Raw genomic sequence first — 19,338 nt, 5'->3', positions numbered from 1 at the left:
CCTAAATTCTATATGTCATATCAAACATTGTTTGTTCAGAACTAAAATAGTGTCTCAGTTAACCACTCCTGTTGCCTGTATCTTCCCTGTACAGAGCTCTCTATCGTCTATTCCTCCTTTCTTTTTAGAAAATATAACATAGGAAATTTTAAATTGCTTTGCAGATGAACATACTTTAATTTTTTTGTTAATACTGGACAAATTATAAAATAACCTTCTTAAATGTATTAGTTATTGACATTCCTAGTAGAATGAACTTTTTTTTAGTTCAGCAATAAAGATTTAATTAAAGCATCTAAGATTTATTTTATAATGTTTATTCTTTTACAAAAAATGCATATAGTAGAAAATTTAGTGAATATAGGAAAGTATAAAATATAAGAAATTAAAATATTTTCTGATCTCACCACTCAGGGATAATATCCACTGTTGTTAAAATTTTGGTATATTTGACTGTCCATATTCAAAAATCAAATATTTTAATTATTCTAATAGAATATTAAATATTTTCAATATTAATAAATACTTCCTGAGGACTAATATATAACCAATCTCATGACATTCATTTTCAAATATAATGCCATTTATGTATAAGAACTTAGTTTCTTAACTAACTTATATCCAGGAAGTAATAAAAAGCTAAGTTTATATACCTCTTAATTAGTATGTAATCCAAGAAAGGTTAAGCATAAGTTATTCAAATGATCTTTGCTTAAGTGAGCATGCTAATTGCATTTGTTTGTATACAGAAACTCTTCTACATAGAACAAGAAAGGCTGTTTAGGTGTCTAAAATGACAAGGAAGGTGATAATCTTATCTATTGGTGGTTAGAGAGAGTTGTACTTTGGTTCTGATGGATGGTTTTGGTTCATATTTAGTAAAGCTTAGAAATTGAAAATCCTGAATTATATCTAATCAGTCAAGAATTAGAGAAATGAAAAATCCCAGTCTTGTTTTACAAATCAGGTCTTTTTATTGTGGCTAATTTATTACTGGTTTGAAAATTAACTCCCTCTTTCATCCTTTGCCTCTTATCTAGTGATTTCCTAGTACCGGACTACTTAAACCAGGAGCAAGAAGAGACCCTTGTTCAGTATGATCTTGGAGAACACAGTTTTGAAAGCAACTCCTCTGTTCAAATGCCTGTAATTTCACAGGTCTCCTCGACCCAGAATTGTGAAAGCACTTTCCCCTTGGGGTCTCTTGGTGGGCTGGCAGAAAAAGAGGAAGAAATGCCAGAGCAGCCAAAGACCAGTGCTTGTACTGAGGCAACCAGAGATGACCCCCCAAAATCAGAGCTGTCTTCTATAACCATTGAGTAATTTCATGGTTTGGCTTCATTTTTGGTTTTTGGAAAGTGCCTGTGCTTGGTCTTGTACATTTAAATTTAATTAATTTTTTAAACAAAAAAGGGTTTGGGAAAGAATTTCCCTTTTTACTTTGTAAGCCCCACAACTAATGTTTTATTTTTCATGACTGAGAGATTGCTTCTGTAAGTGCACAGTAACGTGATGTTGAAACATAATTGAAACTATGAGACTTAAGGAGAACCAGTTGACCTAAGGCATATATCAGTTTCTTCTTCCATTATTAAAAGTAGGCTAACGAGATCATTAGGTAAAGAAGAATTCAGATGATTGTTGACCTTCCTGAGATGAAAGGGTACACCAGAAACGAATTACTGAACAGAATTTGACAGGTAGCCTGAATACATGTTTACTCCTATACACAGGACATTGTACAATACTTTGTAAAGCCTGTTGGTTTTAGAAATATTTACGGTAAGCTTTCCTAAAAATTATTAGGGTAAATACTTCTGGAATCCAATGTACTCTTTTCTCCTCTTCTTTTTTTTAAGCTTTGTCATTTCTGTTATTTTTCACAGTAAAAATTTGGTGTTGGGATAGCATTCCCTGAACTTTTTTAGTACCACTCCAAATAATCTATCTTTCTTCCATGAAATCAGAGAACCGTGATTGAGAATAGTCAGGCTGTGCATGAAATGACCAGGAGTCGAAAAATGAAATACATAAATCTCAGCTTTATAGGAACTCTTTTAATACTGCTTTTCTGACTAAAATTGTTATTTACCTAACCTGGTCTTTGAATGTCAGTGCCTGGCTAATTAGGTCATTGCCTAAATCATTTTTCTTCTTGCCCCATAAACAATATTTCCTCTTGCAAATACTGGCATGACATCATATAAAGGAAAAATATTGGAGATAACGATATATTTATATATAGGTTTATGTAATCTTGGGGATGTTTCTATTGTGCTAATTTGGACAAAATAAAAGAATTCTGTTAAGGCTATGGTTCTTAACCCAGCTAAGATGGTTTACAAAGTTCCATATGTCAGTGATACTTTGTTTTTTGTTCCAAAATATTTTTAGCTATTGCCAGGTTTATTAAAAGGGTTAATGTAGTTTTTACACAATGTAAGCAATAATGTAAAAGATAAGAGGCTTTAAATTAATGATCTATGACTCAACAATCTAGGGGGAAAAAGAATCAAGACTAAAAAAACTAAAAACCTTAAATTAATATCACCTCTTTTGCTGCTAAAAAAAATGAAATTTCCTGTTTATAGTTGAAATTTATGTGATATTCTAGACTGGAGTATACTTTTCATCTGGTGCCATTAAAGCATCACTGACCTTGACCCTAAATATTCATGAGTCCATGAACAAAGAACTTCTGAATAACTTTTTTTCTACGTATATACCCAAAGTTTAATAATTATGAAAACACCTGATTATATTAGAAAAAGAAACTAAATACAGTTTCTTATTCAAAACAAGAGACCTGAATTTCTGTCTGGGTGCTAGACCTTAATAATAAAATTAATTTTTAAGTTATAGTGATTTTACTTGTTTCATTTTTTTAATTGGCTAATTCTGATTGATTTTCCTCCCACAAATATAAAGGAAGGGAGAGTAAATGCATTGAAGATTTTTTTTTTCCAGGTAGCATTCCTTTTCTAGATTCTGCTGTCTTTACCTTGTTTTCAACTCCTTATCTCCGTCTTGAACCTGTTTTCCCCCTTTGCTCCCAAACATAGGTATATTACTTTCAGGAAGAACAACATACACAAGTGATGAAGGGCTTCCACCCTTTATGCTTCTTTACTAATAGGGTTGAATTACTTTTTTGCAACAGACTGGGATACTTCATCAGTAACAGTACTGTGTCTTGAGTAGAAAGGTCAGGAATTTTTATTTTTAATGTCATACATATACATATTCCTGAAAATTATTATGCCTACCAATGGATAAACCTTGGAGTTAATTTTAAAGTCTTATATTGGCAAAACAAAGAATAGGTAAAATTATGACCAGGAATCATTGTTGCCTTTAGTTCTGAGAGTTGGGTTTTTTTGTTTTTTTGTTTTTTGTTTTTTTTAGGAAGCAAAAAGAAGGAAGAAAAAACAGAAAGAAATAGGGTTAAAGAAAAGAAAACTGGGGATTTGTATGGTTGAAAGCATTTAAGCACATCCCCTGAGAACTCTACGTTAAAAGAGGCCACAATTTTGGCAGCTCTGAAGTGGTCTGTGCTCTCAGAAGTGTAGGATTACTACTACTGGCTATTCTTTCCCAAATGGAAACTTTAGATTTTCATTGATAATTACGAATTGCACAGATTTCCAAGTTTAATGAAAAAATTGAATATACTATGAAAATGTAAACTTGGTTTGTTTATTCCACAAATCTTATCAATACAAGTAGCTAACAAGTATTTAACATAAAATGATATAAACAGAGGCCTTTTTTCTCTTTCATTGAGGCTCTGCATTTTTCTTGATAGTTTAAGGATTTTTAGCTTATGGATCTGTTTTAGGAAACTAAGCTGCAAGGGATAAATGTGTATAGTGTTATTTAGGTTTATTTAAAATTCATCAAAGAGAGGGATACCTGAATGTATAAGTTTTACCAGAATATATGGAAACATTGCGAAGAGGTGAAAGCCAGTTATATTATCCCATCCATTAGAAATTGCCAGTGAAACTAAACAAAAAATTCCAGTTTAGAATACTTAAGCATAGTTCTTTGTTAAGGCCCAAGAGGGTAACTTTGTGATATTTAAAGGGCTTAAATTTTAGGATGCAGGATAAATTGCCTTTTTAAAACCAAGTATTTTATACAAGAAAAGCATTTATTTTCCATTTTTATGCTACCAAATAGGTGTGATACACTTTAGAAATGAGTAAAGATGCTCGCTGCGATACTGGATGTTACAGCTCCTGCAGTCATTCTTTCCATTTTTAGGGGTGTATTCTAACAATGGAAGCATCTAGCGTGACAGTGATTGTAATAATTCAGAAACAAAAGGATTAATATTGGGTTTTTTTATTTCAAATTTTTTATAAATGGATACAGATGGAAATTATCATCCAAAATTCATTTAAATGAATTTCTCTTATTTGGAATTTCAAGTAATCTTCTTAATTTGTATTTCACATAATTAGTTGCACATTTGATTACATCGCCAGTTTTTAAAGTTCTCAATTTCAGCGAGACAAAGTGTACTAAAGTGTTTAGCGTCATTCAGTCTTATATTTTTAACCTCTCAGCAACCATTCTGGGTTAAGTAATTTGGTTCCATGTTATGACACATGCCCTTTGGTTTTAAAAACAAACAGAAAAACTTGTGTTTTGTTACAATATTTTATCAAATGGAATGGACTAGTCAGCATATCTAATGCAGTATCATTGGTACCTCTGTTACCTTCTGACTACTGAGCCAGACTCTCCCCATTGTATAAGTGATTCCCTGGGAAACTTTGGAAGCTGTATCAACTCTTTCAGTCTTTTATTCACTCTTTCACTATTTTATTTTTGTACTCAATCTAAATAGAGGCCAATTATCTTGTTTAGTGGCTGTTAATTTTGAAGATTCTCAGATCAATTTTAGTCTCTTAGATTTGTAGTCCCTGAAAAATACATTACTGTATAAGGTAAGGGCAACTCTCTACTATACCACATGGAGAGAATCATTGTTATTGCTTGATGAATGAACAGTCCTAAAATTGTAGTATCTTAACTGAAAGGAGTTTGAGATTTGATGAATTGATGAAGAGAATTAGAAACTTTCATGTGGCACTTACTCTATTTTCACTCATCTGCAAAATGTGAAGTTATAACTCTGAAATATACATCCAAGTGAGGGAGAATCGTTTTCTAGATATTAATATTAACTGGGGGAGAGGGTGACTAGTAAAGTTTGCATTTGGAAGCAACCCAAAGTTGCTAAAATGTAATAAATGTGATTTTCACTCTAAGTTATTGACATAAGATACTTTATTTATAATATATTCAGATTTTAAAAGTAACTGAGAGAGAATATATAGAAACTAGATTTTTCCTTTCTGAAGCAGTGGAACAAAATTGGGGAGGGTTCTATTATATAAACACATCTATGAGGAATATTTATAGCTAAGCATACTCCTTTAGCTTTAAGCTAAAATGGTCAAAATTTAAATTTATTTTTTATTTTGCTTATACCCACTTTTTTAGTGTCATATTGCTTGACTGAATGTGATGATATAGGCTATTTTTATTTGGAAAGTCCTCAGCAAGCTGAATTTGCCAAAAGCAATAATGGTTCAGATTAAACAGTGAAGTGGAATTGAACCAATTTCCGGGTTCAACTAAGGAGCAGACATTCTGTGGATATTTTGTTCTTAGATTATAAATGTGTTGAAATTTATTAATGGGGGAGTTAAGCTTATATCAGATTATGGGGTGTAGACTCTTAGTGACATCCTAGTTGTACTTTTTTTTTTTTTTTACCTCATACTAAACTAATACAGTTGGATATTTCCACTACGTTGTAGTGATTATATTTTTATGATAGAAAAAAACAGTTCCAGGTCTTTACAGATAGTCTGTGCGGAGATGTCAGGCGATGTTATTGGAGTCTCAGTTTAGCAGTATCCAAAATACGAAACTGCCTTAAAGTGCTCATGCTACTTTAAGTAAGCTTCCTCTGTGCAGGCCCCATGCCAGTTACAACTAATACCAAGGTTCCTGTGTATGTAATAGTTTACAAAGAATTTAAAAGTTGAGACCATTGACTGAAAACAAACTTTTTAAAAAAAATTTTTTTAACTTTAAAATTTTTAATTTCAGTTTGAAGTGCCTGGTTTATAAAATTTATTTCTTTGATTATTGCCTTTCTCTTTTAAATTGACTAATTTTGCTAAGTAAGCTTAAAGCCCTGGGTTCAGTTTTGATGATTTATTGACAAAATCGCTGCTCGATGGTTTGAGGGGCTAGTGTCATGACTTTTATTAAATTATCCTTGTTTTTCCAAATGCTGGACTGACTATATCCAGATTTCATAATCCAGTTAAGCTAAAAAATCATCCTGTAATTGAATGTTCAGGTTACCAAAGTACATCACCTTTAAGGAAGGATAAATCTTCCCTACTTTAAGAGGAGCCAGTCATCTCCCCTTAACACATGTTTCCATTGGCATTTAGTGGAAGCTGTGTTCATTTAAAGGTGGGAAGCCTTTCGTGCAGTTTCTAGAAACATCTGTTTTTTAGAGAGAACCTTTTCTATGATTAGGTTGTAAATGTGTTTTCTCTAAAAGCTTTGTTTTATTTCAGTTATCAGTTTTCAGTTAATTTTCAAGTTGATAGATGCTATGTAAAGTCTCTCATACTGAGAGCAGTCCATTAAATTACTGAACGTTGCACTGCTTCTCATCTTTCAGGTGCCTGAAATGAATGCCACCAGGTATTTGGAAGGAGTAAGATCATAAGTATTCATTTTCTTCCTTATACAAAGTGATGGCTTCTAATGCATATATTTCAAGATAATGAAAAAGAAAAAAAAAAGTCCCTAATAGAGTAAAATTTGGTTTTGATCCAAGTCCCAATAATATATTTGATTTTTCTGTTGTTACTGGTGCCTCCTGTTGCATCAGATAGAGATTGCCTGCCTCTTTGTAGGGCACCCTTGTGGCACCTTATGTCCAATTGGAAGATAGTATATGGCATCTTTGTGCCTCTACTATCTTTTCAAAAGCCATTTTATAAAAATCCTAGGTAGCCTATTTTAATATTTAAATATATATATTTGTGAGATGCTTTTAGAACAGACTTTTTTTTTTTACTTTGAAATTCCTGTATTCTCATTTTTAAGAGTAAATTAAAATTTTCCAGATTAGGACTTGTCTTTTTCCACAGCAGCATAATGAGAAAGATTGAATTTGACCATACTTCAGTGATAGAAGAATTTGATGTCTGGTTACAGGAGACAGATACGAGGGAAAAATTGTTTTGATGTCACAGAAATGAATTTTTAAATAAAATTGTGGTTTTGTTTCTGTAATTTAATATTTGCTGCTACAGTAGCTCAATATTTTACAGAGCTAACATATAAATCTCGCTCCATTTAAAAACTGGAGTACTTTCTAGTACAACCAGCCTGGGAGGAAACTGTGCACCACAGTTTTCCAGATGGGTGACTGACTGCTTTGTTTAGCCGATGCATGCTTAATATTTTCCTATAGGCCAACATCAAGGAAGTCTGGGGGAAACTTTTTCACCTTGCAGCATTATGATTCTTTTTGGGCACTGGCATTTTGTGAAACCCTTGGGGGAGGGTAATGCTGGAGCAGAAATGTGAATTAAGTATGTGGATGGGTGTTTTTATGTCTTCTACCCTCTCCTAGAACCAGTGCAACTCTCTCAACTGTGCCAGTTCCCAGTTCACCAGCTTTGTATCCAGTTGTCATCTCATTTAAATATGGCTTTACTTGGTGACAGTGGCCATAGCTAAGTTACTTGGCATGTTTGACTTTCAACAATAACGAAAATGGTTTTGGATTTTGTTTTCTTTTATTTCCTAAAAATGTATACAATGTCAGAAGTTCACATTTTATATACTAGTATCTGGCTATTAGTATTTTACAGGAACCATAGTTCTTGGTGACTTCATATATATATATATATATATATTTTTGTGACTTTTTTGTAAACTAAGTGCCGTTTCAACGTTACAATCATTTTTAGAGTTATTGTAATCAATGTGAATATCATGTTTTTTCAACTCTGTTCTGAGCCTAGTGTTTGCTTTGTGAACATATGTGTATTGTATATATTCTGTATAGTTACATTGTACTGAAATATTAGCTTGTTTGATATAAGGAAAGTATGTATTGAGTACCTTTTTGCTAGCCTGGTTGTTTAATCTTTTTTAAAAAGGTTTAAACTTTTTAAAAAAAAAAATCTTTAAACTGGCCTTTATTACATGGTCACAAATAAAGTTGCAGTTAGAAGGGATGAGCAGGGAAAAACTAGTTTTGAGTGTCTTTGAATAGAAACATAAGACTAAGATTTTTTTTCTCATTAAAATATCTTATTAATGCTTTATGGAGTAAAACTTCCTGCTGTTGTTATTTATTGTTGGCCGGAAGGAAGAAATTGGTGTTGCTGGTTGAGAAGTGGATGAGAAAGTCGTCAGAATAACGTATGACTTAAATAAGCATCCACTGAGTGCGCACAGACCAGAGAGTCGTACATTAAATGGCACACTCCAGCTTCCTGGGTGAGGAAGAGAAGAGCTGGTAGTGCACAGGTTCCATAAGCACTGTCTCTAAGATTGAAAGAGATAATAAAAAGGAAGCTACTTAGGGAAACTCGTCAGGTCCTAGAGCTATTGAGGCAGGTTCTTATGCAAGACTACTTCCTTAAGGGGTGGGTTGCATCTTTAGAAGTTGCTCTGAATCTTTCTGAAGTTGTACTTTATTGTTGAGAGACCTGTTGATAATGTTTCAGTAATATCTTAAAACCAGAAAGTAGAAAACCAGTGCTTGTGGACAGCTCATTGCATAGGTAATGAGCCGATGAGAGCCTAAAGGAAGGGCTTTCTAACTTTAGATTCATCTCAGTGTGGATTTTAATGATAACTGGTCTATATAGAATGAGTAACAGGCAAAGAAAATTATTTCGTTGATCCCAAACTACTAGATAACTTTAGAATTAAGTTCAGAGAGGAAGAGGGTAAATTTTAAGAAACATTGTCTTTTCCTTCGGTGAGTGATAAATTTTAAGAAGTATTGTCTTTTCATTCCCACCCCCGGTTTTTTTTTTAAGAGAGGGAGAGAGGCCGGGGAGGACGCAGAGGGAGAGAGAGAATTTTAAGCAGACTCCCCACCTAGTGTAGAGCCTGGGCTCCATCTCACAAACCTGAGATCATGACCTGAGCCAAAACCCAGACTCACGGGACTTCAACCAACTGAGCCACCCAGGTGCCCCTGTGTTGGGTTCTCAGTAGTCTCAGCCACAGGTGATATATAATAATGTAGAATGTAGAAATTAAAATAATTACAGTTGACCCTTGAACAATGTGGGGGGTTAGAGGTGCTGACCCCCACACAGTTGAAAATCCACGTATAACTTTTGAATCCCCAAAAACTTAACTACTTAATAGTCTGCCATTGACTGGAAGTCTTACTGATAACATAGTTAACACATTTTTAATGTTATATGCATTATGTACTGTATTCTTAAAGTAAGCTAGGGAAAAGAAAATGTTACTGAGAATCATAAGAAAAAGTACATTTACAGTACTGTACTGTATCAAAGAAAACCATATCAAAAAAAGTGGGCCAACGGAGTTCAACCGCATATTGTTTAAGGGTTATCTATATCCTACAGTTTGGTTTGCATATGAATTACATACCAGAACGCTTCCTTTCAGAGAGTATAATAACCAAAGATGTATATCTCCTTACCTGGTAGAGTCGAAATTAATAGTTTGGGCATTCTCTTTTGAACAGGAATGTTTGTTCTAAGTACTAAACCAATAAGTTAACAAACGAGTTTAAGTGGGAGAAACTTCTCGTAAACATCAAATCCCAAAGTTTAGTGTAATTCATTTTTTTATATGTGTAAACTTTTATACAGATGGAAAAACTGACTAGGATAGAGGCATATTCAATCTAGAAAGAAATTCCTCATCAACAAACTGATTGGAACTCAGGTTTGAACACCCTTGGGGGCAAAGGGAAAGCCGGTTGTTTCCTTAACGTTAACTCTGGCTGGTAAGTGCATATTGCAGAGGCTCTGGGCAGAGATGGCCTTAGAATTATTTTGCAGGGCTTGCACGCGTAATTCCACACCCTTCTTTCTATCCCTGCCTAATTTTTCCCGCAGCTGACTGCCGTCTGCTGGGGATCATCGCGTGAACGAGTGGGTCTCTCTGACAGCGATCGTGAGTAGCTGGGCTTAGCGACACACTGGAACACACTCTCCAGTAAAAGGCCAGCCTCAGATGAAACGCCTCTGATGATTCTTGCTTTCTAGAGACCCTCTGTTGGAAAAGTTGCTTTAGAACATTAAAAAAAGAAGATCAAATGAAATTCCTATAGACCTTTTTTTTCCTTTTTCAGGTTTTTATTTAAACTAGTTAACATACAGTGTAATATTAGTTTCAGGTGTAGAATTTAGCGGTTCATCATTTATGTACAACACTCAGTGCTCATCACAGGTGCCCTCCTTAACACCCTGCCCTCCCACCTCCCTGCCAGCAACCCTCGTGTATTCTCTATAGTTTGCCTTTCTTTCCATCCCCCGCCATGTTCATCTGTTTCTTAAATTCCATGTATGAATGAAATCATGGTGTTTGTCTTTCTCTGACAGACTTACTTCGCTTAGCATAATACTCTAACTCCATCCACATGCATGTCCTGTGGACCATTTTAAATTAGGGGCTAGGGGCGCCTGGGTGGCTCAGTCGTTAAGCGTCTGCCTTCGGCTCAGGGCGTGATCCCGGCGTTCTGGGATCGAGCCCCACATCAGGCTCCTCCGCTGAGAGCCTGCTTCTTCCTCTCCCACTCCCCCTGCTTGTGTTCCCTCTCTCGCTGGCTGTCTCTCTCTCTGTTCTCTGTCAGATAAATAAACTCTTTAAAAAATAATAATAATAATAATAATAATAAGGGGCTAAAGCGGATATGTTCTCTTTGGCCATCCAAGCATCAACAGTTCATGGTAGGACTTGTGTGCATGATAACTTCTGTCCAGGAACAGAATTTTTTTATTGAACGCAAATGAGTCTACAAGATTAGTAAAAATTCCTTTTCAGTATGTTTTACAGCTTATAAAATGCTAGCACTTTGGGAGCCTGGCTGGTTCAGTCTATAGAGCATGTGACTCTTCAGGGTTGCAAATTTGAGTCTCACGTTGGGTGTAGAATTTACTAAAAAATAAAATGCTAGTACCTTTAGTGGTGTTCAAAAACCCCTTGGGACAAGCAGGGAAAGTAGCCAATCTATGGTCCACATAGGTGGTACGTGCCCTGTGTACCCATTATAGAAAAGCATTAGATGCACTCAGAAATCTCCAGGTGACTAGAAAGGGCTGGAACCTCCGAGGCCTTGAATTGTTAGAATTGTTAGACCCTGGCGGGGGGCCGGGAGGGGGGCTCTCCCGGACACAGTGATAGAAGAGAAGCCGGAACTGCCCCCGCGCCGGGTCCAGCACTGTGATTCTTCGTGAACACCAGCATCTGGGAGACGCTTGATGGTAGTGTCGGTGGGAAACAGGAATTCAGTTATGCAGATGGATGTTTTTTGTCTTTTATGCCAGGACCTAGTACTCTCAGAGGAGGGTTAGAGGTCAACTTTTTCTTACAGTATGAAAAAATTGCGTATGACCTTGTTCTAAAGATATTGACTGCTCCATTTTTTTATGTACTCTTACCTAGTGAATACCTCCACTGGAGTTATCTTTCCCACCTGTTCTGGTCGCATTTTCCCATCCCTACTGCCACTAGCTTAGTTCAAGCCTTTGTTGTTTCTGGTCTAATAGCACAGCCTCCTAACTGCTCTTCCCTCTCGGCAGGCAGGCTACCTCCAGTCCATCTCTGACATCACTACTGTAGTCATCTTTCTAATCAGGCCACTGCCCTACTTCAAGCCTGCCTCCCTCTCCCTCAGACCCCTCTCCTCCGCCCCCGGCCTGCTCTGCCTGGCTGATGACAGTCAGACTTTCAAGACACGGGTCAGGCTTCACCTCCTCTAGGAACCCAGCCCTTAGTCCATTCCTACCTATCTCCAGTTTGGGGTTAGGGACCCTCCTGGCTAGTCCCATAGCACATTTCGTTTAGCTCCACCAAACCATTTCTCAGTCACACTACCCTGTAAATCTACCTCCTCGCATAGTTAATGAGAATTAAATGAGTTATGTGTAAAATGCTTAGAACAACACTTAGTGTGTAGCCACCACTTTATAAGCCTTGTCATTACTAGTGTGTCTTCCTCAGCAGACTGAATTCTTGACTTCAGGGACTGTCTTATTTGTGTATTCCCTGTAGTACCTGACAGAGTAGAACTGAAAAACTCAACTCCTGTGTATATCTTCACCATGTATATCAGAATCTTTCTCATTTTTTAAAGTAATCTCTATGTCCAATGTGGGGTTCAAACTCATGACCCCAAGATCAAGAGTTGCATGCTCTACTGACTGAGCCAGCCAGGCACCCCATCTTACTCATTTTTTTTTTTTAGGCATATATACATATATTTAGTTAGTTTTTTTCCCTTTTCCCCATATCCTTTTTTTTTTAATTTTAATGTTTATTATATTATGTTAGTCACCATACAGTACATCCCCGGTTTCCGATGTAAGGCTCGATGATTCATTAGTTGTGTATAACACCCAGTGCACCATGCAATACGTGCCCTCCTTACTGCCCATCACCGGCCTATCCCATTCCCCCACCCCCCTCCCCTCTGAAGCCCTCAGTTTGTTTCTCAGAGTCCATAGTCTCTCATGCTTCATTCCCCCTTCTGATTACCCCCCTTTCTTTATCCCTTTCTTCCCCTACCGATCATCCTGGTTCTTATGTTCCATAGATGAGAGAAACCATATGATAGTTGTCTTTCTCTGCATGACTCATTTCACTGAGCATTATCTCCTCCGGTCTTACTCATTTTTAAATAAAGGTGTGAAATATAAGGCTGCTATGGTTATGAATGAATATTAACTTTAATCCTGAGAACAACTGCCATCAGCCGTCAGAATTTCCCCAAATTATTCTCTCAAACACTGGCTCTGTCATTTTCCTCCCTTTGTCTGGTTTATTCATCAAGTCCATCCCTACATATCACTTCTTGAAGAAGCTTTCCCAGAGCTTCCCACACTACAGCGGGACTTCCTGAAGTCTGGCTTTAGGAGATTATGGCTTACGGAGTAAAGAAAAATAGAACTAAAAAATAACTGATTGCCGTAAGAGAAACACCAAATAGTATGCTTTGCAAATTTGAAGGAGGAAGAGACCTGGCTGGAGGGATCAGGGAAGGCAATATGGAGGAGGCAACAGTTGAGCTGGATCTGCCTTGAAAAGAGGTCTAGGACTGGTCCAGGCAGAAACGAGAAGAGAAGGGGGCCGCTCCAGGAAACAACATTTGAGCCTAGGAGGCAGAACAACCAGGGAGTGAAAGCTTACTTTGCCCAGCGTTTGAAGATCCCTGAGGGGGAAGAGTGGAAGAAAGTGTTACAGACTGGGCCCAGATCAGAGAAGGCCTTAAGAAGTTGAACCAAATTTGGTAGGAAATAGAGAACCATCGCACGTTTTCAAGCAGAGAAACATATTAAGGCTTGCTCTAAAAAGATTAAGAACAAAGTAGATTAGAGGGAAAGCATACAGACTTAACTAGATCACTTAGAAATTACTTCAGGAATTTAGAGAAGAGCCCAAAGGAAGGTAACAGGAGTGGGACTAGAAAGCGGGGTGTGTGTAGGGGTTGGGGAAGGGATTTGGTGAGAAGTGGGCCTGTGATCTTAAGACCAGGCCTCATTTGAACATGGAAGGTGTCTGCTCTATTCCAAGGCCTATTTTACTACTTCCTTGACCTCATCAAATTCTTAGGCGACCTCTCTTTGTTTTTGAAGGGGGAACTCTGTGTCCTAGGGAAAATAGGGTGAGAGGAGAAGTTCTCAGCAAGTTTCCAGAGTTGAGCTCCGATCAAGGCTGAGGAGAGACTTTGCTCTAGGAATAGTCGTGGAAATAAAGTCATCTAGCTGGGTGGCCCATTGTAGCAGTGTTCCGCTTCTGCTGAACCAGGTTGGTGGGCTGGAAAGTTCAGAGACTTCTCATATCCTAATTCCCTCTGCTGCTTATAATTCCTCCTACTTCCCTTCAATAAATACTGAATGTCTGCGACACCAGACATGGTTCTTGGCACTGCAGGTGCAGCCTCAAACAGAAAACAGCAATCTGGCTCTTGGGGAGTTTCTCTTCTTGGCGGGGAAAGGATGGGGGGGGTGGGGAATGATGCCCAACAATAAACAAGGTGAGCAGAGTGTGTCGGTGGACAGGTGAGTGATTGGAGGTAGGACGGCCAGAGTGAGAAGGACATGTAAGTAAAGGTCTAAGGAGGGGAGGGAAGTGAGGTTGACAGCAGGGAGGCCAGGGTCCCCACCCACATGTAGTTTGTGTTGAGGCCTCTGTGGGAAGAAGCCAAGGCAGAAGAGGCAATGACAGAGAGATGGAAAAATGGAACAGAAACCGCAGGAAGGAGGTTTGTTTCCAGGCATAAAACATGTCTTCTGAGCATACGCAGAGCCAGCCAAGCAGCAGGTTGCTCTGAGGCAGGAGCTGAGCAGAAAGCCAGACACTGGCAGCAGTTCTGGGTTTTCCTTTTTTTGTCTAGCTGAGCTCATTCTCTGTATCCAAATCTGAGGATTCTTTGTGAGGTTAAGATGCCATTTAAAAGACTGTGTCAGGTAGACGGACGCATCCCTTCCTGTAGGAGGACGGGCTACACGCTCCTGTGCACGGATGTGCCCGCCGGTCCGTGCTCTGCCTTCATCCTGTAGACATCGAGTGGCTTTTCTTGGACGCTCTTCCTCCAGAACTGTCTGACAGGTGAAGAGATACGCATGACGGCCCTGGAAGATTTTACTAGGTGCCTTTTAAAGAGCTGCAGCGGGGAAGTGTTAGGAAAAGGATGAGGTTGAAACAGGGAAATGTGCATACGCATGGAGCGTCTAAGCACTGATCACCCACTGGTGCCTGGTATGTGCCGGGACATTCGTGCACCATGTCCACCCGGAACTGCGCTCCCACAGCATCCCGGCCTCCCGTGTACATAGCGGGGACTCCCTCCGGTCCCAGAAGAAAGAGACCGGCCCTGGTTAGCTCTGGGGAACAGTTAGTTCCAACTTCGCCTTGCACGCTGTAAGTGCCCCCAAACATACATACACTGGAAAGGAGAGGTAACAGGAAAGGGGGGCATCTGTTCCAGGCTGAAGGTACCTCTGTAGCTCCGCTCCTGCCTGTGTCATCGGAGCGCTGCTGTGACCATCAGTCCTGCCCGCCCAATGCCCCCTCCTGGGACTGCTGCGGGACCCTCCCTTGAGGGGCCACGGGCCTGCGCCTCTCCGCTGGAGCGCTTGGGACAGAAAGCCCTTCATGTTCAGTAAGAATGAGTGTGCTCCCAACTGAGCCTGACATTCCCTTCTCACACGCGCCTCTTACTGTCCGCAACACCGCCCTCCCAGAGCCACACAAGATCGAGCCGCCTCTCGCCTCCGCGAGACCAGGTGCAGGTTTTTCCCCGCTGGCCGATTCCCTTCCCACCCGGACTCTTCCACTCAGTCCCTGGTTTCTCCCAGCTCTTACTGTGCGTCAGCGGATTTTCCAGCTCCTCTCCCACCGCGGAGTGTAGGCTGGGAGTGGGCGTGGAGAGGCGGAGCGGAGCCAGGAGCAAAGGAAAACCCAGCCGCTCCGTTTCCCCCAGCACCCCCAGCCTCCAGAGGGAGGCAGCTGCCGCAGCCAGCCGCGCCACACTCAGCCCTGGGCTTCCCAAACCTTGGCACGCTGGCTGGCCTTCTCCCTGGTTCTCCCACACACTGTTACAACAGGCCATCTTTAAGTATGTTCGATAAAGTTGTACAGCCTGTTCTCGGTGCAGACGTGACACCGAGATCCTCGCTTCCCAGAAGTTACCTATAATGCAGGGCCATGAATAAGGACAACATGATCCCAAGAAGAACGCGAAGTCTCTGGGGAGGTCAAGGCAGAATCCAGTTCACACTCAGTCCCAGATTATGTTAGTCTAGGGTGACAGGAACAGGTGGTAACAAATATCCTTACCTTCCCAGAGCCAGAAACTCATCTGTGAGTAGCTGGGCATTGATAAAGTTTTTACGGAACATTCAGTTCTGCTCGAAGGTTCTTTTCTTCCCTCCCGTGAGAGCCAAGGGCACGGACAGGACAGTGCTGTGTGCAGAGTCGGGAAATTCTCAGTACAGCATGTGTGCAAGTCACTGCACTTCCCTAAGCCCCGCCTTCCTCCTGAGGTGTTCAGGTTCCTCCCGGGTCCACCCGGTGCCTAGAGCAGGCCGGGTGCAGAGGAAGAAGTCGGCAAGTATTCTCTGAATGAATAAATGAGGTATGAATGTACATACCGAGGAAATGGGTCCATAAAAATGGCATTCTGAGGGCACCTGGGTGGCTCAGTCGGTGAAGCGTCTGCTTTCGGCTCAGGTCATGATCCCAGGGTGCAGGGATCGAGCCCCACGTGGGGCTCCCTGCTCAGCAGGGAGCCTACTTCTCCCTCTCTCTCTGCCCCTCCCCCTGCCTGTGCTCTCTCTCTGTCAAATGAATAAATAAAATCTTTTTTTTAATGGCTTTCTGTCAGGTTACAGTTAATTAAAAAGAAGTATATCAACACTTCTCCCTCTTCATTTTCAATATGGAAGAAACACCTAATCGAGAACTACTCATCCACTTCTCCGATACTTGATGTGAACATGACCGAAAAGCTAGAAAGTAGTGCGGGAAACCTGAAGGGGTTAAAATTATTTAACCTTGGAGAAGAAAAACTTCAGCCGTGTGAATCGTTTCCAGAGACATTCAATGGGATGAAATCCGTGCTCTGGAAAGGCGATCTGGGCAGCTTCTAGGGGTCCCAAGAAGAGAGAAAAGAAAACGCTCCGTTCCTGAGCAGGGACCGTGACCCCAAATTCCTTGGGCCTCCCGTAAACCCGCTCCAGCCTGGGAAGCTGCCAGGGACTCGTGCATGCGTCCAACCCTTCGCACACTCCAAGGTCACACGAACGCGGCTCAGAGCTCGGCCGTCCAGTTCAGGAGCTCGGGAAGTGCTTCTGGGACTTTCGAGGGCCTGCCAGCGTCTGGAACTCACGGCGAGCGCCCCCGCGGTGTGTGCGGAAACAGCAGGCGCTGCGCCCGGGCCTGCGGGTGTTCACACCTGGGGGTGAGGGGTCGGGCAGAGAAAAGGCAGCGAGGCCCCTGGAAAGCGCCTTCGCAGTGCTGTCCAAACCCGGCGTTTCCACACGTGGGGACGCAGGAGTCCTACCTCTACGCTTCACCAGGACTCCTCATAAACCGGGTGGGAGGGACGCCGTGGAAAGACGTGAGCGGCCCAACACCTCCATCCGCGCCTCTACTGCGGCTTCAGCCACTGGCCGTAGGAAATGTGGTGTGTGAGCGCCCCCTACTGCTCCTACCAAAATTAGCCCCGGAGCAGGGGTTCAAAATAATTTCTGTGCCCTTACCCTAAACTTAACAAAATATTTTCAAACCAAATTAAAAAGCTTTTGTCTAAAATAAATACCCAGTGCAACAGTCCAAACTGTCAACTCCTTTTTTATTTCTCAAAAGCCTTTGAACTAGAGCAAAACAGAATTGTCTTTACAGCTCCGGTTGCTCTAATCCCCCAGGTCCCAGTGAAAATCTCTGTCATGGGTGATCCAGAACTATTTTCACCCGCCCCGGGACCACAGGCCCAATGTGTGGGTCTTTGAGATGGAAAAATCCGAGCAAGGGGGATCTCCCTGGCTCCGCAGGCCCAAGGACATGTTCCACAGTCCCACAGAATTTCTATCCGTCCTCCCTTCCCCTCACTGCTCCAAGCTGAGGTCCCCCGTCACCTGGGGCTTCCGCTTAAGCCTCCCCCAAAGGCAACCAGCGCTCAGCAGGAATGCACGGCCTAGGGGAGCAAGACGACGGGCAGGGGAGGCTTCTTCCCAACCACAGGTCAGAACATGGAGTTCTGCTGCCCAGGCCTCCAGGAAATGTTTTCTCCCTCCAGTGCACACTGGCCCCAGGCAGAGGAGTAAGAAAACGCAGATGGTCTGACCCCTGGGAGAGGGAAATGCCTGGCGGCTGTAGGGAAATGGGACCGGGAAAGATTGTGAAATGCTGAAGGCGCCGTTCCAGAGTGCAGCTAGCGAAAGTTCCTTTTAGCCTTTGCCACGTGGTGCCGCAGCCAGTGAGTTTATTACCTGGCAAGGGAGGTCCTGGACCCCGCAGCTCAGAGCTCCAGCTGGGCAGTACCTTGTTTCTAGAAGGCGGTGCAGGATTCACCGCACAGGCTTAGGAGGCCAGCAGCCGGGCTGGCATCCTTCCTCTGCAGTCACTGAGAAAGCTCGAGCGGATACAGCGCGCCTCCGGCCCTCAGTGGCGGCATGTAAATGGGAACGAGAAAGGACACTCCACAGGCCCGTGATGAGGGTGCAGTGAGGTGATCCACAGCGACACTCAGCACACCCCGCTGCTCGTTACCGACTCTTCTTCCCTATTGTTGGAGCAGGTCATCTGCCAGATCCCATCCAGCGCCGACATCCCGCGGGACAGAGACAGACATCAGGATGACTCGTACCACCATTTGGCAGGACGGGTGGACAAAGGTGGAGGGACAGCAAGTTCCTAGGCACCGGAGGCCGGTCTCTGCTCTGCTGCAGGTTGGCCTAGATGACCCCTCCCCCCCCCCTTTTTTTTGAGCGCGAACACAAGAGCAAGTGGGGGGAGGGGCAGAGGGAGAAAGAGAATCTTAAGCAGGCTCCATGCCCAGCATGGCGGACCCCGTCATGACCTGAGCCGAAATCAGGTGTCAGACGCCTAACAGACTGAGCCACCTTGGTGCCCCCCGCCTAGGTGACCTTTAAGGTTCTTTCCGACTGTGAGCCTGAATGGTGGTATTCTCCCAGTTCTGAAAGGGGGCCCCTCAGACCCTTGGTATCCCAGGAAATAGTTCCCACCGAGCAGTTGAAGGTCCTGGCACAAACTGGAAAGGCCCCAGGTGTAGACACATTCCCCCGCCCGGGGAAGTAGCCAGACCCCGTGACCTCACACCTGCTAGGAATGTGAACTCCCCTCAGGCCTTGGACAGGCTTCAGGACAGGCTTCCCTAGTGCCTGCCTAGGCCAGGGCTGGAGGAGCTTGAAGTAACCCCCCTCCCACCTCAACTGCCCTTCCCCGGTCACCAGCAGCAGGGTGGTCCCTGGCAAAAGCTTGTTCGATTAATCAATGACTTTTTTCTTCGCCCTTGCCTCTGGAAAGCTTGTTACCACTTTTTGC

At 41.8% G+C, this 19,338-nt stretch overlaps 1 protein-coding gene across 4 annotated transcripts in view; it reads left to right on the top strand.

Annotated features, from left to right (window-relative positions):
- ZBTB44 (zinc finger and BTB domain containing 44) overlaps window positions 1-8,391 on the top strand; it is a 67,142-nt gene extending 58,751 nt beyond the window's left edge. For all 4 annotated transcript variants that reach the window (XM_044386527.3, XM_026505389.4, XM_026505390.4 and 1 more), the window contains one exon: window positions 1,041-8,391. In XM_044386527.3, coding sequence (XP_044242462.1) covers window positions 1,041-1,323 — 283 coding nt within the window. In that variant the 3' untranslated portion in view covers window positions 1,324-8,391. The remainder of the gene's footprint in view (window positions 1-1,040) is intronic.
- The last annotated feature ends 10,947 nt before the right edge of the window (window positions 8,392-19,338 follow it).

Source organism: Ursus arctos, unplaced genomic scaffold (assembly GCF_023065955.2).
Source record: "Ursus arctos isolate Adak ecotype North America unplaced genomic scaffold, UrsArc2.0 scaffold_22, whole genome shotgun sequence".
Classification (NCBI taxonomy): domain Eukaryota; kingdom Metazoa; phylum Chordata; class Mammalia; order Carnivora; family Ursidae; genus Ursus; species Ursus arctos.
The sequence above is the reverse complement of the archived record's forward strand: the minus strand, read 5'-3'. Positions and strand labels throughout refer to the sequence as shown.